Source organism: Primulina eburnea, chromosome 14 (genome assembly GCF_022965805.1).
Source record: "Primulina eburnea isolate SZY01 chromosome 14, ASM2296580v1, whole genome shotgun sequence".
NCBI classification, from domain to species: domain Eukaryota; kingdom Viridiplantae; phylum Streptophyta; class Magnoliopsida; order Lamiales; family Gesneriaceae; genus Primulina; species Primulina eburnea.
This window is the reverse complement of record NC_133114.1, coordinates 26,180,938-26,200,584: the sequence shown is the minus strand read 5'-3', so window position 1 is coordinate 26,200,584 and position 19,647 is coordinate 26,180,938. Positions and strand designations below refer to the sequence as shown.

The window sequence follows — 19,647 nt, the reverse complement described above, 5'->3', positions numbered from 1 at the left end:
TGATAATGATGATATCAAAATTTTATTTTGGATTCGATATGGTGAACAGGTCTTTAAATCTTTCAAGCTCTTGGGATGGGGTCGGGTCGGTTTTGAGGGGTCTACGGGTTGGGTCGTTAGAGATATTTCCGGCATTACCCATCCAATGTTTGAGTCGGTGCTTTGATTATGAATACAATGAACAATATGTGATACATTAGTGTTAATTGGGTAAGGGAGTGTGAATGAATAAAGTTATGCTCGGTACCTAGATTATAGAAACAGGAGAAATTAATTACTTTGTTGGAGTGAGATTATTATTACATTATAATTCTATTTGAAAAAGGTTACATGATATGATAGGACTTCTCAACCATGGAGGCTAGAAATCTTAGTGGGGGTTAGGCCGTTAGGAGTCTCACCTTATCTCGATGAGAGATTCGATCAAATCTCCAAATTATTGATGGAAATATCTTCATATTCTCCAACTGTCTTCGGACACAGATTTCTCGGCTCTACTAATGGGCTTAGACCTTTAGGGAATGGTCCGTAGGCTCGGTCATTTATGGAAATGATTACGGGCTCGGTCTTTTCAGATCCCTTGTTAATAATGATGTATGACCCTTAATGGACTAGGAAAATTATATCGCAATATAATGTAAGAGAATTTGGAAATGTTCTTAGCTTCAAATTCGAAAAGTTATCGAGATCTGCTAACTCACCACATTGAATTTAAAATCGTGCAATATGTTCCGCTTAGAATGTTCATCTTCTTCAAACTAGGCCTCCCATATAACTCATTACCACTTCCCTCATTGTTGTGTAATATTGTAGACTGGAATCTCAGAGGATAAAACAAGTACAGTATGTCAGTATCCCTCCGAGTGTTAAAATTGGGGTTAGCACTTGGGCCATTCGGGTTATTTCCTTTCTCGATTGAATCCTCATACATGCCAGGTTGTTCTCCAGAAATAGTGAACACATAAGAAAAATTTACAAGTTGTTTTACATTACTGCGATTTCTAGATTAACTTTCTTCATCCATACTGTAAGACCGAGTGCTTACCGCTTTACCAATAGCTATAACTAGTGGTAATGGTGCAACTCAAATCTTTTAAACCGCACAACAACTCAAGCACCACGGTTCGATCGCTCTACCAAGCAGGGACAATTATTGCACCCAACAATCTCCCTCCCAATAATTGCACTCCTTGCAATCAATGGGAATCGAACTCGTGACCTTGGCTCTGATACCAATTGTAGGACCGAGTGCTTACCGCTTTACCAATAGCTATAACTAGGGGTGCAAACGAACCGAATCGAGCCGAATAATAGTAAAAAAGTCAGGCTTGAATTCGGCTCGAAATAGGTATATTCGAGTTCGAGCTCGATTCGAAGTTCGATAATTTCAAATATTTGGGCTCGAGCTCGGCTCGAAATGAAGTTCGAGTTCGGCTCGAAATATTCGATTATATTCGTGAACTATTCGGCTCAAATTCGATAAGTTCGAATACGAATCGAATATTTATCGAGCCGGCTCGAAAAACTCGCGAACATGTTCGGTTCGTTTGCAGCCCTAGCTATAACTAGTGGTAATGGTGCAACTCAAATCTTTTAAACCGCACAACAACTCAAGCACCACGGTTCGATCGCTCTACCAAGCAGGGACAATTATTGCACCCAACACATACGATGCGAAGGAGTACACCTTTCTTCTATCATTGGATATGTGAAAGGCGGAATTACCAAGCGGTTTATTTCACCTGCTTGAATATTTTGTGAAGTTTGGTCTTGTTCGACATCAGATATATTTGAATTATTCTTCTTAGTAGAGGGATGATTTTGAAGACAATCATTGACCATTTCTTTAATGTTTAGTGTTTACCATCTTCATCTTGTCAAAATAAACTAACGTCTTATTCAACAACATATCCAACGTTGGCTAGATATTTGATTTCAACTCAGTATTTCGATGATCCTCCGTTACGACCTTGCCTTAAACTGGTCTATCACATTCTAGATCAATCCCCCAACAATCGTTACTCGATCCTCCACCTATTATGGACTTCCTCCTTTTGGCTAATGAAGGTTCTTCTTTAGTACTTTCAACGTTATTTCTTCTTGACGACATTTTTCAGGTCTCACTCGACGTGTCAAAACTTGTTTGACACCAATTTTTGTATAGCGCAGGTGCTAAGTCGGGAAAAAAATAAAATTAAAATACGACTTTTATATAAATGACGGGAATTTCCGATTTGATAGTTGGTTTTAGACTTTTCGGATTTAGATATTAAAGAAATGGGTGTTTAACAAAGAAAACGAGGAATCGATTCGCAAACGACAAGAAAATTAATTACGTTATTTCGAGCGGCATCAAACATATTTTACAAGCTGGAATAGAGCAAAACAAAAGTAAAATCAAGGGAAATGATCCTTGATGCCAAGAAGTTGCTCGGGCAAGGAGCGGGATCCTTACATGCTTTTAGGTGAAGGAGAACAAGAATAAACCGATCTCATACCGGAATGAAAGATATTCCAAGACTTTGTAGGTATAGAACAGTACAGTTGAAGATAGTTTAAAAAATTTTATAGATACTACTCATATCAACAAGGTGTATATTCTTTTCGGAGGTCTATTACTTAAAAACTCAAAGTTAAGTGTGCTTAACTTGGGATAATTACAGGATTGATAAGTCCTAGTAAGTTTCTCATGTACGTGTGAGTAAAGACATAATAAGTTGTAAAGACTCGTGTTATCACAATGGAAATAATCGTCAAATCTGAAGCGTCACAAAATATATAGCTGAAATTTAAAAAATATTGCAGAGAATATTTGAGTAGTTTGATGATTGATTCTATCATTCCATTTGTCTCCTCTTCGGTTTTGTTCAAACTTCTCTCGTGATGACTTTATCTCCCACTTCGATCGTGAAGGAGCGTGGGTTAAAACTTTTCCTGGTAGACTTTATTTTTATTTATTTATTTTGGGCCAACACCGTGTAAGTGGGATGTAAGACACAAGAGTTGCATTTTTTACTAAAATTTTCCAAGACTAAGAGCTCTACTGTTTAATTTTCATCTAAAGAATATGTCGTGTTGCCCCCATCCCTCCCATCCAAGATCATGGATTCGCCTATGAGCAGCATATCAGTCACATATAACAACATAAAAATGGCAGCTGTCAATCAGCCTTGCGGTAGAGGCCAGTTCTTCAAAATTAGTGTCTAAACTTCGATGTCCATCGCAAGTTCATCGGATTCAATGTAGAATGCCGAGTCTAAAACTCGAATTCTATAAATCTTCATGGTTTCAATACAGTCAAGAATAAAACCACCTTTTAAACTCCTGATGCTGTTATTCTCACGCATGTATCTTTAACTCTCGGAACGCTAAATTACAGAAAATGCCACAAGATAGTATTTTTATCTATACGCCTCAGGTAAGCGGTAGCCACTCATCACTATTTTGTCCACAAACATCTTTCCAGTCTTTGGCATGACATGCCAATGCAATGTTAAGTTGAACTCTTTACCGCGTAGATTTCTCCCCTAGCCACAAAAGAATATACATCAAAGGCCGAATCAAAAGATTAGGTATGAATCGCGTAAAATGCTATACCCAAAACTCACTTGGTCAATAAAACGATATTTGTTTGTTGTGTGAATCCAAAACTTGGCATGTTCTTTGGAAGGTATAATACCATCCCACAAGGACACCTACAAAAACAAATTTCAATCATTTCGAGAATCGTCCCACATAGGAATACAATATTTTATGGTACTCAAGAGCTCTCCAGATAGAGAGTTTTACAAGGTAACAAACAGTGTCTAGGAAATACTGCACATTCGTTAGGACATCAGTTTTCTATCGAAGCAATGGAGAATTATAATATTGAATAAAATAAAGTATATATATTAGAAGGGTATGAGTGGTCCAAATGCAAATAGGTTTATAATTTCAGTAATCCTGATGTCATCCAGTATCAAATCAATGCATTCATTTATTTCGTTTTTTGCAATATTTCAAACGAGATAGATTAGTTAAGATATCTCCTCATCTATTTGTTGATGACAAACTGGAAAGAAGGCCAAAATCCTTTTACCGAAGTCAAAGAGTGTCCAAGCATCAAATCGTAGTTATTTAAGGTGCACAAGTGTCCTAGAGCCTGAAGCGCAAGGTAAGGTGTGCGCCTCATCGAAGTAAGGCGCACTAAGCATAAATTGTTATAATTCACATATTTAATGTAAATTTAACTAAAATTTATATGCATAGAAATAGATTTCACTCATTATTAAACAATAATTAAAATAAAAAATTCATTAACAAACATACAGTGTGATTGTTTTAAAAAAAACAATTCCCTAATCGTTAACCTTCTTTGTCTTCTTAAAGAAAACATTAAATGAAAAGTTGCATAAGTCCTGGAATTAAATTGCAGTAAAAAAACCAGAAAGAAAAAAGTGATGGTTAATATATTTAAGTGCTTGGAAAATTAAAAAAAAAAAAGAGGAAAAAAAAAAAAGAAAAGCAAAGAGGAGCATTTTAGTAATTAAAAATTAATATAGAAGCATTGGAAGAAACGAATTAAGGCTGCATATATTAAAATTAGGGGAAAGATAGTGTTATGCTTTTGATGGAATTAAAGTTTGCCAATACATACAAGCAGGATTTTATGGGATTAATCTTACTGGGATTGGGTTATGTTAACGTGGAAAAAAATTACCCACAAACAATTTTAACATAAGCGCTTTTTCCTTCTCAAGCAAGGCGCACCTTGCAAGAGGGGTGCAAGGTGCGCCTGGGCTCGCCTCATGCAAGATCTGCACCTAGGTAAGGCAAGCGCACGCTTTTACAACTACGCATCAAATAGTTTATGATAAGGTACACCCAGAAACAATTTTAACCTTCCAAACAGGGACATACAACTCCAAGGACTACTCATCAGATGACACGTAATCTTGCTTCTGTGATGCTTGGGTTCTTAAAATTCTAAATAGACCATAATTCGAAGCATCTAATTACAATGCCATAACAGAACAATGTTGTAGAGATAGCTGCGGAGCATACGTCTCAAGTGAAACAAATACTCTAGTAACAAGAAGACATTTAGATTAGGCCCCCAATTTGTAGGGTGATCAAACCCTGAGCGGATAACATACAGTAGATTTAGTGTTTTAAATGGCGGTTGAAGGCCGCCTATCGCCAATGCATGATGCGGTTGTTTTAGGCGACCCAAGTTATACGACGGTAGGTAAGCGGTCAAGGCTGGCGGAAGCGACGAGCAGGCGGGTCAGGTGAGACAGTCAACAATTTTAAATTGTAGTCAACAAATTTTAAAAACATATTCAAAGTTAACTAATTTTAAGAACTCAAAACCCTAGTTATTTAAATCAATCTCTCACTTTCTTTTTTAAAACTTGGTCCTCACTCCTCCTCTCTATCAACCTCTAGACCACACAAACTATGTGTCGCCGCCTGCCGCAAGAAGCTTTAGGTTACACATTGTATATTTATTATTTAACATATTTTTTTTAAATATTTCAGATTTTGTGATTTCAAAAATCAAATTTTTTTTAGTTTAGTACTATTTCTAATGATGGATTGAAACTTTGAAATTTAAACTTAGTTTGTGGTAAAAGTAATTATATTAATTTATTAGCATAATAACATTATATGATGATGAATATTTATTAATTATCTTATAATTTGTATTTATAAATCTATTTGCACATTTTCTAGATGATATTATATTATATTAAGCTTCTTTATGTTTAAACATTATTTAATTACACATCTTGCATAAAAAAAAGATGATTATTTGTGATTATATTGCATGATTATATATGATTATCTATAAAAAAATTACTTAAAAAATTCAATCACCTAGGCACTGCCTGGGAACCACCTAAGCGGCCGAGGCGGTAAGTGACCGCCCCGTCCAGCCACCGCCTCCCGTCATTTACAACATTGAGTAGATTCGAGAGATGAAAAAATACACAGCAAAATGAATTCTAGAACAAAGGCAATAGGAGTTGAACTATGGCTATTAAGATATTTTTCAACAATAATTAAATAAAAGATAAGTATAAATGAACTGGTAGACACCTGATTCAACGAATTCTTTGGTGTTTCATATTCAGCAGCTAAAAATACAAAGACCTGCAAATTCCACAAGAGCTGATGTCACATTACATGGACTTAATGCCAATAAGAGGTCATAAATTCAGCCATTCCCAAAATTTTTAGCATCTGACAGTTGACATTAAGTTCATTTCCCTTTTTTATGAACTTCAAGTAAGATATTTTACATATAAAACAGTTTAAAATGGCATATGGTGACATAAAAATTCGACATTAGCTGAAGAAAGGGAAAGAAGAATTTCCGACGCTAATGCTTGCCAAAACAAAAGTATAAATACATTCAAAAAAACAAAAGCATGGAACAAGAAAACATCAAACCCTGACAACTGTGATAATTTATTAGGGCTAATATAAGGCAAAAGAAGACATCATGGATATACATAAAAAGAAAATTTTAATTTTTATAAAGCAGAAAAAAATTATTCAGGATGGATCTGGGAATTTTCGTTCAAGTTAAGAAGGGAAAGGCATGGAATGGAAATTTTTAAAATTATTTTAGCCGAAAAACGAAAAGGAAAACGAGAGAGGTAGATGCACACTTTTTTTCGTGGGTTTGAGCTAGAAGCCGGGACAAATGGGCAGATCACACCCATAAGTCTGTCCTTGCACCCTATGTCCCTACCTAAAACAGGAGACCAAAGATGCCAAGCATAACTTTCCATATTTTAATTGTATATCCTACAGGATACAATCAATAATTTCTTGAGCAAACCACGTGGCATATTTCATTGCATGTGTATTACTTCCAGCGACCAGCCAACAACTGTTTATGCTCATGAAAGTCAGATGGATAGGCATTGCTAATGTTCTATAATTTGAACTTCATCTAGTAACTGAACCAATTTTTGTGACTACATATTAAAAGCCGGACCCATGAAAATCAGGGATTCTTTGACAGAAAGCAAGTAGTCTCCTCTATCCGTATTGAATATCACCAACAGTATCAAGAGAAACTATAGGTGGTCAAAGTTTAAAAATGGATAAAATATTCCACATAATGAGTTAATGACAGACCTGCTTCGTGTTCCATGTAAATAATGACTGCAAGTTAGCAGATATATTCAATGTCAGGCTGACCTGCATGATACAAACATCCTTATTAGCCAACCAGGTATGCCACGTTTCCTTAATTGTTTTTCAGAATTGGAATACAAGAAATTGAACACAACTTTGCACATTAATATCTGCTAAACCTTTTGCAACTTATTTTCTGTACAAGCACAAATTAGCTTATCAGTCAAAATGCAGAGGTAGTAATCCAACTTTGGTTAACAAAAAATACAGGTAATGGAAAAAAATGAAATATGAAAGAGATTGGGTGGAAAGAAAACCAAATTCTGGATCAAGCTGTACTTCCTTTTAACTTGTAGAAGTAGTGAGTGAGAAAGTGTAAAATCTTTAATCTATATCACCTTAAACTCAACCAAAACTAAGGACACATTTGCATTTGCTAATCATGAAAACCTCCAAATGTGACTATGTTCAAAACTATGACTTTTCGAAGTGATGTATGGCCCATAGATAGGATTAAGTGGAAACGTGATAACACAGGAACATAAGCACTCAAACTCGAGAAAAAAATTTTAACAGCACGAAAATTCCACCGAAAGTTTGATGTTAATAAAAAGTACAAGTAGTCCAAAGATCGGAAACTTTGACTTGCACAAAACTCAAATTTTGCATGGCGATGCATGTAGGCAATCCGAATCGAGTAAATTCAGAGTTGGCACAACAACAATTGAACTTTGAATGCAAGTTATACTGAGTAGCAACCAAAATGTACAAAAATAACAGGAAAATGTAAACGGATAATGAGTGATGACAGAACGAACTTAAGGGAAACGTTAACATAGTTCACATGCTAATATTCAAGCAGAAATCTCTGCCCAGCAACAGTCCCAGAATACCGGACGCACAAAATAAACGAATAAACGCCGTCCCAAATCAATAGGTTGATTTACCTCATCATCTCCATCGGGTTTCTTCTGGAACCAATTAATATTCAAAACCTAAAACAAGAAAAAAAAACTGATGAACAATGTCATTTTAAAATGGGGGGATTAACAATTAAACATACGTATGCGTACAATTATACATACCTGAACTTCAGAGGTGGGAGACGGTGAATTAAAATTGTCAGATACAGAAGCCATGGCGCACATTAAAGCGAGAATGGTGATGGCGAAGGTTAGCAGAGCATTAGCTCTGTATCCGAAAGAGTGCATTTTGTCCCTGATTGAGTATATATAATCGGGAAAAAAATGATAAATCTAGCTTTGAATCAAATTCAAAGGAATCGCAAATCGTTAAATTCTTGAAATCTGCCAAGAATTTTTCTGATGCAACAATGAATCTTTTACCTCGTGAATCGTAGGTGCCGCCGGAGACTGAAAGTCTGAAACCGATCGAGGACGAGGGTAGACTTCAGAAGACTCGAACGAGAGAAAAATGGAAATAAAAAATGGTTACTAAATGGGCTGGGCCCAACTTAAGTATAATATTGGGTCTACTTTTATTTATATACTATTGGGCTGAAATATAAGCTTAAGATTTGAAATCATAATTAAAAATTATTTACATAATTGGAGTGAATTTAAATTGAGTATACAAATTTTCATATTATTTATGGGCAAAAACTTGTGTGAGATGATCTCACGGGTTTGTTTTGTAAGACGAATCTCTTATTTGGGTCATCCATGAAAAAAGTATTACTTTTTATGCTAAGAGTATTACTTTTTATTGTGAATATAGGTACGGTTGACCCGTCTCACAAATAAAGATTCGTGAGACCGTCTCACATAAGACCTATTCTTAGTTATGTACCCAATACATATGTTTTATTACATTAAATTTTTATCATCTCACCCATGTTTGCACAAAAATTTTATATGTACACCTAAGATACTTCTCTGTATAAGACGTGATAAAATTTTAATATCTAAAATATCAACTTATGATGTCAACTATCATAAAAAGAGATACTCACTAGAATTATTATTGAAATTGTTTGACTTCGTATGTTGTGAATTTGAAATTTATTTGAATTTTGTTCGTACAAGTTTCATTATTAATCCTGAAATTTATTTGAATTTTGTTAGTACAAGTTTCATTATTAATCCAAATACAGCATAAGTGAAATGAATTGTACTTAATAGAAATAAATGCATATTGAAATTCACGGTTTGCATATGGGTCAGATTTAAAATTATAGATAAAAATATACATATAAAAAATCATGCATTTCCGAAAATTGAAACGAATTAAAGCCAACCAAAAAAGGTCAAGTCCTCTCTCTCAAGTTAGGCAGCCTAGGTTGCCAAAAAATCCAAATAGGGCTTTTATGCAGTTGCCGTGTCGTGTAGAAGTAGAACAAAATTAAATTCACAAAACAAGACATACACGCGTTTTTAAGCTAATTGTCTTCTTTATTTGAATTTCAATTTGAGTTTGACTTTGAAAATATTTTTTTTGTTGTGTTTCATTAAAAAAAAAAAAAATATTGAATCTCGGGAGAAATAACGAACTTGAATTTTTTTTATGTATACATAATTAAGCAAAAATTTGGATCTTACAAATCATATTTTGTGAGACAGATATTTTATTTAGGTAATGAAAAGTATTATTTTTTATTGTGAATATTGATAGGATTGATCCGTCACACTTATAAAGATTCGTGAGAACTTCTCACAAGAGACCTATTCACGTAATTAATATCTTAGATTCCTTAATCTAAGATCAATAACTAAATAAATTTAAATAAACCACAAGATTCAACTACAGTTCATGCATTTAACTTAAAAGATTCACTTCTTGATGATCAATTTTACGACACGACTTTTTTTCAAGTGATTTATGAAAAAATATTATTTTTTATAATATATATAAAGAAGATTGATTTTGATCGATTCCAACAGAACTCAGAGAATGAATTCGAACTGAAATTGTTGTTAGTCAAACCAAACACCAAAAATCTGACCAATCTATTAACATTGGAGATCGATCTCACAGGGGGAAGAACGCACCAAGGAACCTGATTGAAAGGAAAGCAGTAACTTGGTTTGGTACATGTTGATTAACACTAGCACAAATTTTCACTAAGCTACAAGCACAAAAGAAATCAAAACTAAACCCAACATCTAATACAAGACTACTTTCACATGATACTGCAACTATCAGTGTTCTCGTCACTGAAAATATGGGTGAATTTATCGTTGGCCGGAGGAGGAGGCCCGTAGTTCATCCCCGGGTGCACCGGCCCATTGAACATCATCGGATGGTACATATCGTTCCCGTTCGCCCGTTGCTGGTTCATCATCATCATCTGAGCCATGTATTGCTGTTGGTTGTAAGGATTACCAGGTCCCGGGCCAAAGTCCCCTGGTCGCCCTTGCGCTGCGCCGGGGAAATTCCCCATATGCAGCCCCTGCGCAGAGGCCGGAAACTGACCCATCGGATTGTGACCCATCATACCTACATTTCCACCATTCAACCCTTTATGGTTTGTTGCATTGAACTCCTTGAATCCTAGTTGTTTATTCTCCATTTTCGGAAGCCCGTCAAATTTATCTCCCCCTTTCTTGCTCCAGCTATCATTGTTTTTCCCATCATTCTTGCCATTTTTTGCACCAGATTTACCATCTCCGATTACAAATCCTACATTTTTACCACCTTTTTTACCACCAACTTGATCTTGATTCCCCTTTTCTGCCTTAACTTTACCACTGTTCTTCGCACTGCCGTCTTTAGCACCAGTTTTACCCAACATACCCTTCAAAAAGTCGAATCCGCCGCCTTTCTTGCCATTTTTTGCTCCAGTCTTGTCCTTCAAATGGCCGCCATGGCCACCACCACCAGCACCATTTGCAACTTTATTGGATACTTGATGATGACCAGTAATGAACTCCTCATCAGAATAATCATCAAATTCATCGTCAAAATCATCTTCATCCTCCTCATCTTCTGACAAATTCAACTTGCCAGATTTATTATTATTATTATCTTTACCCAGAAATTTCATATCCTTCACCCCTTTAATATTCTGATTCTGAATCTGCTGCAGCAGAGGGTTTTGCTGATGCCCACTTTTCTGTTGATCTTTTCCACCCTTTTGAGATCTATTATCTTTTCCCCCATTAGTCGGGTTTTCAAAGCGGAGATTGTTGAGAAAATTTGCGGGGTTTTGTCCATTTTGTGTTCCCCAGAGCTCAGCATGTTTGCCTGATTTTTCAAGTTTATCTATGAGAACAGCTGGATCAGCATTCCCAGAAACAAAAACTTTCCCTTGCTCCGCATCTATATTTACCTTGTACACTCCTGCAGAGATAAAAATTTAAATCCATGAAAAAAATCTTAAAGAAAACAGTAAAAAAAATATATATATATATATACATAGGACAAACTAAAACTCGATTGCTTGATAAAGTCTTAGCTGAACTCCACAACGTACCCTGAATCTTCTGCAGCTTCTTCTTGACCTTTTCCTTACATCCTTCACAGTGTATATTTACTCTGAGAACACAAGTCTGCAGCCAAAAACAAACCAACACAACTGAATCATTAACATAAACAAAAACCGTACAATTGTCCCAGGTGGGCTGAGCACAAATCTTGAACAAAATTCACAAGCTCAAGCCAGACAAAACTTTCCAGTAAAAGAAATCTTGACGAAAAGAACCCCCCATAATACCTGAACCCTCAACATATCTTGCTTGTTCATTGTTATTTGGAGTGCAAAACAGGAAGAAAAGAGAGGAAACGAGTAGCTTAACAGTGAAGGAAAGAAGAATTTGAGGTAAGCAAATATTATATCATTATCCAGCAAGAAGAAGCAGGGCTTTAATTTACAAGATCAGGAACCGACTCTTTCGCTTTTGTAGTCGGCTGCTCTCTTTTGTACTGAGCAGATAAAGGTCGAATAGGTTTAGAGAGAACTAAGAAGGCGGTTGCAAGAATTTAAAATAGTCTCAGAAAAAAAAAAAATTAAAACTAAAAATATCTCTTCTGAACACTCTTCACCACTTCTTGGCACTAATTAGAAGCAAAAGTTTCAGTTTTAATTATTATTATCATTAACTATTTAGTAATTAACCTCTGAGTGTCTATTATATTCACGTGAATAGGTATTTTGTGATGTCATTTTATATATTTTTTCATCTTATGGATCAATTATATTTATATTTACGATATAAAATAATCTTTTTGATATAAAAAATAATAATTTTTCATGAATTATCCAAATAAATTGTTATTCTTACAAAATTTACTTGTTAGATCGTTTCACATAAGTTTTTGTATATTTCATATTGCTAAGTATTTCGATTTACCCGTTACTTTCTTGTACAATTTTGAATAGGTGAGACGGTGTCACGAATTTTAATCTGTGATACGGATCAACCATACCGATATTCGTAATAAAAAATAATACTATTAGCATAAAAAGTAATACTTTTTCATGGATGACCAAAATAAGATATTTGTCTCACAAAATATGACTCACGAGACCGTCTCACACGAGTTTTTCCCTACAATTTTTTTATTTTTTTAAAATTTTATTTAGAGCTTAATAAATTCTTTAAAATTAATTTGATTTATATTACCAAAATTGATAATATAAAAAATATAAAAATTGAGGGAAAAAATCTTATGAAATTTGAAAAGAGGCCAGATTGTGAAATAACGATCGAGGGCACTTGTGATCATGTGCGCATGTATAGTTAATTTTTTATAAGTTATATTTTTATAAAATATTTAAAACTTAAATTGAAAATATCAAAAATCACAATAAAATTATATTTATTTCACTATTTAAATTGTTATCAATTTTTTAAAAACTCAATGTGTTAAAAATAAATTTTATTTGGAAAATAAGAAATCATAAAAGTTACAAAGATTGTGAACAATTTAAAAATTGAATATAAAAAAAATAAAATTCATACAAATTTAAAGTATTTTTATATATATCATGTTGTGGGTTTGAAAAGTAAATCATGTTATGGTATAAGATAAGAGATATATCTATATACTATTGTAGTAAACTAAAATATTTGTACTAATAAAATTTATACCAACTGAATTTTATGAAAATACCACTATCCATGAATTCAAATATTATCTCTAAAAATTACATATTTAATTTGTACATAGAAAAATAATAATTAAAATTTATCAAAAAAATCACAAGCATATACAGATACACTAATATTATTATTATTTTGAAAGTTTACAAAATTAAAATTTTAAATCTTACTAGTCAATTTGTCGTGAGATATATCTCATATTTGATTCGTTGTATGAAAAAATATTATTTTTATATTAAAATTATTATTTTAATTTCAAATATATATCGATTAGATCTTTCTCACGGGAATATAATTCCACAAAACTGCTCCAATATAGGTATAACCATGTGGCAAGGTTTTGTTAAGCTTTGACTCTAACCATCATTTAAAATTTCATAACAACGAGAAATTCAATCGTGTTGAAAAATATATTTAAAATGTGTGTATTGAATATTTGAATGTTGAAAATAAGAGTTGTAAATATTGAAAATTAGTGTGTGATGACGTAGGTAATGAAGTATTTTATTTTTGGATTATTTGTAAAGATTTCCTATAAATAGATCTCTCATTTGTGAAGAAAATCACAATTGAGTAGAGAGAAAAATATTATAAAGTGTGTAGTTTGATAAATTTTGAGAGTTTGAGATTTTTACTTTTTACCATAAATTTTTACTTTTTCACAACACATTATCAACACGAAGCTCTAAAAGTCTTCCATCATTTTCTATGCTTCAAACAGAAGAAAAAGGTAACAAAAGTAATAATATCTTCTTGGATTCATTGACCGATTGATAATAATAATAGACAAAGGAGAGTGCCCAGTAATAGTAATTTGTAATTGGTAACCCCATCCCGTAAAAGCAAAAAAATAGTAATAATAATAATAATAATAATTATTATTATTATTATTATTATTTGTAATGGGAAAAATAAATGAATAAATAAAGAGGAGCCAAAGGCACGAGGCAAGCCAAAAAGAACGAAATAATTGTCGAGTTAAAAAATGTACATTTGTTAATAGGGGAAGTTATTGAAAAATCCCCAATCAAAAAATTTCTTTGGCTTCACTCCCTACCCATAAAATTGTGGTACTATATCATACAAAATGTGGTACACTTCATGTGGAAATGTGGTACTAAAAAAATACCTAGAGACTGAACACACAAAAAAATAGCGGCTGGGGACTGAACCCAAATTTCCCGTTGTTAATAACACTGTATTCTGACAGCTACCATTCACTGCCTTTACCCATTTCTTTTATTTATTTGTTCCTTACATTAGTTCATAATAGCACTGTATTTCTTCACAGTTGTCTTTGTTCCCATCTTGTGTCAGAATATACACGCGCTTTTTGTTCTTGTGTAGTCTTTTATTATTTCAAATTTATTGACACTCTCGTAGAACAAACGTGTCCTCTCAAAATAATTATATTTATATTTGTTATTATCATATATAGATTTTTGATAAATTGATAAGTGTTCGGTGCTACGGTTGTTAATAAAATTGAGATCATGAGTTTGATTTTCATTGAATACAAGTAATGCAATTATTGGACATAATAAGTGTCCATATTGTGTACGACAATCGAAAACGTCAGTGCTTGAACTGTTGTATAATTTAAAATATTTAAGTTTCATTATTATCATTAGTTATAATTTTTGGTAAAACGACAAGCTCTTGGTTCTATAATAATTTTAAAAATTATCGAATGATTAAGTGTAATATCTACAGTTTTGACCCAAAAAAAAAAATTTGGTGTCCGTTTTTAGTTAGATTTAAAATTTTCAAATGATGAAATTAGAAAATTTGATTCATCAGAATTATATATCTTTTTAGTTGTCTATTTATTACTATCATTATTAAAATTATGGAATCGTGTATTCTACGTTATTAGTAAAGGCAAAAATTTGTGTGAGATGGTTTCATGTGTCGTATTTTGTGAGACAGATCTTTTATCTGAGTCATCCATGAAAATATATTACTTTTATGCTAATAGTATTATTTTTTATTGTGAATATCGGTATGATTGACTCGTCTCATAGAAAAAAACTCGTGAGACCGTTTCACAATAGACTTACTCATTAGTTAAATAGTTGATATTTTCAAGACATCGAGTCTGGTTGGGTTGACTTAATTAATGATGATTTAGAAATCAATATAAATTATTACATAACTTCACCCAACGTGGGATCGTGCTTCTATGTTTTAAAATTAAAATTTTAGTTTCGATTTTATTTTATTTTAAATTTTAGTTGCAATTTCTCTTGTACAAAAACTTGACACACTGATTTTAGGATCAACTGAGTAGTAGGAGCGCCGAGGATATAACTAATTAGTGATTAAAAAATATATCGTATCGCGGTAGAAGATAAAATATTGACGGATTATTCATCTTTGTTTTATTCAATGTTTAGCTCAAATTATACATAAAATTAAAAGGATTGTTTCAATTTACGAAAATTTTATTGCTGTGCTTGGGATTAGATTTAAATATATAAAGGAAAATATTGAAAATTAAGTTTAAAAGTAATATGTTTTATTACTATAGAAAATATTTTGCAATATAATATGTAATCTAGTGATTAAGGGAATAATTACAATGACGTAAATTGATCTATATTCATTTCATATGGATTCACACTAAATATTATAAATCATAAGTGGGAAAAAAAATAAATAGAGATCATTTATAAAATTCAATATTCATGTGTAATTTTTATTAAACTCAATTACCCTATTTATTAAGGGAATAACATAATACAAGCACTTACAATTATTATCTTGATAAAAAAATGTAAGTAAATGAGAATAATAATCTACAATAAAGAAAAGTGTCTATGACACTTCCTCTTAGATTATTATATGCATCTATTTGTCAAAATCTCAATTTGACAAGATAGATGCTCGAGGAATTCATTGAGACTCAAATGTTGCATCGGTAAAACCTTGATAGTAAAACTGTATGAGAAAAAACATGTGTGAATGAAAATAATACAACAATTGATATTTTCTTCAGATTTTTTACGGATGATAGACGTGTTTGGTTAAAATTTTACTAAAAAATCTAGTGAGACAAAACTATAATGAAGGAAAAATAGTCCGATATCTTTCACTACGTGATAATTGTCACGTTAAAAGTTTTATGAAAAATCATGTGGGAAAAATCACATGAAATTAAAAAGAGTACCGTTTTAATTGTTCTACTTGTGGCAAGCATGTTGAAATTATTAGGACCTATACTCCAAAAAAAATATATAAATTACCATTATTGAATCAACTAAATGATAAAATCAAATATCTAATAAGTTTTTTTTTTTTTGAAAATATTATCTAATAAGTTATAAAAACATAAACTCATTCATGGCATTATATATAATATTATAATTTTTACTATGATTGGTCGATAAATAAATCAAATAAAAGAACTTAAAATTATTTAAATCAACCCGCTGTCATCCAGGGGCGGATTTAGTGTAGGGCGAATGGGGGCCACGGCCCCCCCAAAAAATTTAAAAAAAATTTTTAGCATATATTAAATTTTTTTAAACTAAATATATAAATAGATATATATATATATATATATATATATATATATATATATATATATATATATATATATATGGCCCCCCCAAAAAGAATGATACGTCCATGTATCTGAGTGGCTAAAGCCACTTATAATGTTTCATCCGCCCGATTTCGAAACCTGGGAGCGCTTATTTTTTCTGGCTTAACGACGGTTGTGACTAAAACCGTCGCAAAATTTGCGACGGTTTCTTAAAACCGTTGCCATATAGCGACAGTTTTTAAAAAACCGTCGCAAATTTCGCGACAATTTCTTATATGGCGACGGTTTTTGAGAAAACCGTCGCAAAATAAACTTAGCGGCCCCCCTGTCCCTAAATCCTAGATCCGCCCCTGCTGTCATCATTATGCATATGCCACCATCATCATGGTTGTCATGTATGAATGGTAAGTAGATCTCTTGTGAGATGATCTCAATAATCTTTATTTGTGAGACTGGTCAATCCTACATATACACACAATAAAAATTAATGTTTTTAGCATAAAAAGTAAATTTTTTCATGAATGACCCAAATAAGAGATCTGTCTCACAAAATATGACCTGTGAGATCGTCTTACACAAGTTTTTATCACGAATGATAATATCAATTCATTGTACTTATTATTTATTTTGTTTTTCGATTGATATCGACATGATCTTACTATCACATATTCATAAATATTTTGTCAATAACATAGGTAGATTATCATCAAACATCAATTCACTATTAATAAAAAAATAGTGACAAATAATTGTTCATTATTCTTCTAGAGCATAATTCTTTAATAAATATGATATCTTTAATCATATTCTTTACTAATTTTGACAATTTTAGAACTTATATCAATATTCTTTAAAAATTTGTAATTGAATTATTTATTTATAAGATTAACAAAAACTCATTTAACCAAAAAAAAAATACACTAAATCAATATTCTTCAAGAATATTGTTAAATATTAGATCTTATATTAATATTCTTATAATAATATTAACAAATCTTTCATCTTTTAATCAATATTCTTCATAAATATTGATATACTATTACATTATATCTATATATTTCGATAATATTTATAGATCTTGAGTCTCAAAATTATTTGGATTATATTTCTAATTCAGAATTTAAATAATTTTCTAAAATCAATATGTCGACAAGACTCCAATTACGCTAATTAGACTCGACAAAATCAAGCCTTAGTTGAGATTGAAATTTTATAAATGTTCGATCCTTTCTCGTACAAAGTAATTTGGAATCGATCTAATTAATGTCAAAATGACTGGGGTAAAAACTCGTGTGAGACGGTTTCATGAGCCGTATATTATTTAGGTCATCCATGAAAAAAAATACTTTTTATGCTAAAAGTATTACTTTTTATTGTGAATATGGATAAGGTTAACTCGTCTTACAGATAAAGATTCATAAAATCATCTCACAAGAGACCTACTAAAATTTTGGATACACAAATATATATTTGTAGCCAATTAATGTAATGAAATTTGCGAAGAACAATTTAGATTTTAATAAATGCTTTATATATGTATCAAAATAATATTAAAATTTAATGGTGATTAAAATATTCATATTGATATTGTGTACACACACAAATAAAAATTTAAAATGGTTGAAAATTCAAAATATACATACACTAACTTAGCCTACATATAATGTGGATTTTGTGTCTGAAGCGGACAAATATATAATCGTTGGTCAATAATTAATTTACTCGAAAACCCAAATTATTTGTTTCTTCTTTTTCCCTCAAAAGCAGCCTGGATTCTGATCACATTGTCCACCGCTTTTCATTGGTCGGATGCCACCCTTTTACACACACAGAATATAGACACACACACACATATGACATATATATATATATACATATATATATATATTATCTTTTTTATCGTGCTTACTGCTGAAGTGACACTTACTTATTCGATATGTCTATTATTGGTTTGACGTATTCACTTATTTTATTTAGATTATGTCTCTAGTAAGACGATCTCACGAATCTTTATCTATAAAACGAGTCAAACTTACCAATATTTACAATAAAAAGTAATACTTTAGCATAAAAAGTAATAATTTTTCATGGATGATCCAAATAAGAGATCCGTCTCACAAAATGCGATTCGTTAGACCGTCTCATACAAGGTTGTGTATTTTATTTATAATTTTGTTATATTTCATCGTATCTAATAAGTAAGGGTCACTTAAACAGTAAGCACAATGAGTTGATAAACTTTATATATATATATATATATACGATCCTTAGTTAAAGTAGACAAAAAAATTATAAAAATTTATTCTGATAATAGACTTTTTTTAATATATATATATATATATATATATATATATATATATATATATATATATTAAAAAAAGTCTATTATCAGAATAAATTTTTATAATTTTTTTGTCTACTTTAACTTATATATATATATATATATATATATATATATATATATATATATTAAAAAAAGTCTATTATCAGAATAAATTTTTATAATTTTTTGTCTACTTTAACTAAGGATCGTCTCCTTTAGGGAACATTTAAAGACTTGAAAGTCGATATACTATGACAGCACTTTAAAAAAGTAAAAATCGAATAATATAATTTAATATTTTGGTCGAGCAAGTAAAAATATATATTTATTTACCCTCAGGTTATTTGAGCAAGTAAAAATATATATTTATCTACGCTCTGGTTATTTATTTAAGCTTGGATATTAAGTTTGAGCCACCAGAATAATTAATTTTAGTGTGATGATGAATATTTTAAAATATCAACAATATCATTAGGCATAGTTTGGTACACATGATAGGATAAACATGTGATATATAATATAAGGATAAGTTAAGTGATACTCACGGGAAATCTAGGGTCCGATCCCAACGAGCGTCACTA

The 19,647-nt window shown here is 31.7% G+C and overlaps 2 protein-coding genes across 2 annotated transcripts; both read right to left on the bottom strand.

Moving 5' to 3' along the window:
• Positions 1-3,201: 3,201 nt before the first annotated feature.
• Positions 3,202-8,616, bottom strand: LOC140812793 (signal peptidase complex subunit 3B-like). The gene is made up of 7 exons (XM_073171153.1): positions 8,481-8,616; positions 8,220-8,352; positions 8,082-8,129; positions 7,135-7,197; positions 6,085-6,138; positions 3,609-3,695; positions 3,202-3,527 (listed from the first exon to the last, which is right to left on the bottom strand). Exons 2-7 carry the CDS (start codon positions 8,343-8,345, stop codon positions 3,402-3,404), a joined length of 504 nt encoding a protein of 167 aa, XP_073027254.1. The 5' UTR covers positions 8,346-8,352; positions 8,481-8,616; the 3' UTR covers positions 3,202-3,401.
• Positions 8,617-10,134: 1,518 nt separating this feature from the next.
• LOC140812507 (uncharacterized) lies at positions 10,135-12,066 on the bottom strand. Its single transcript, XM_073170785.1, has 3 exons — positions 11,807-12,066; positions 11,567-11,642; positions 10,135-11,433 (listed from the first exon to the last, which is right to left on the bottom strand). Exons 1-3 carry the CDS (start codon positions 11,834-11,836, stop codon positions 10,274-10,276), a joined length of 1,266 nt encoding a protein of 421 aa, XP_073026886.1. The 5' UTR covers positions 11,837-12,066; the 3' UTR covers positions 10,135-10,273.
• Positions 12,067-19,647: the final 7,581 nt, after the last annotated feature.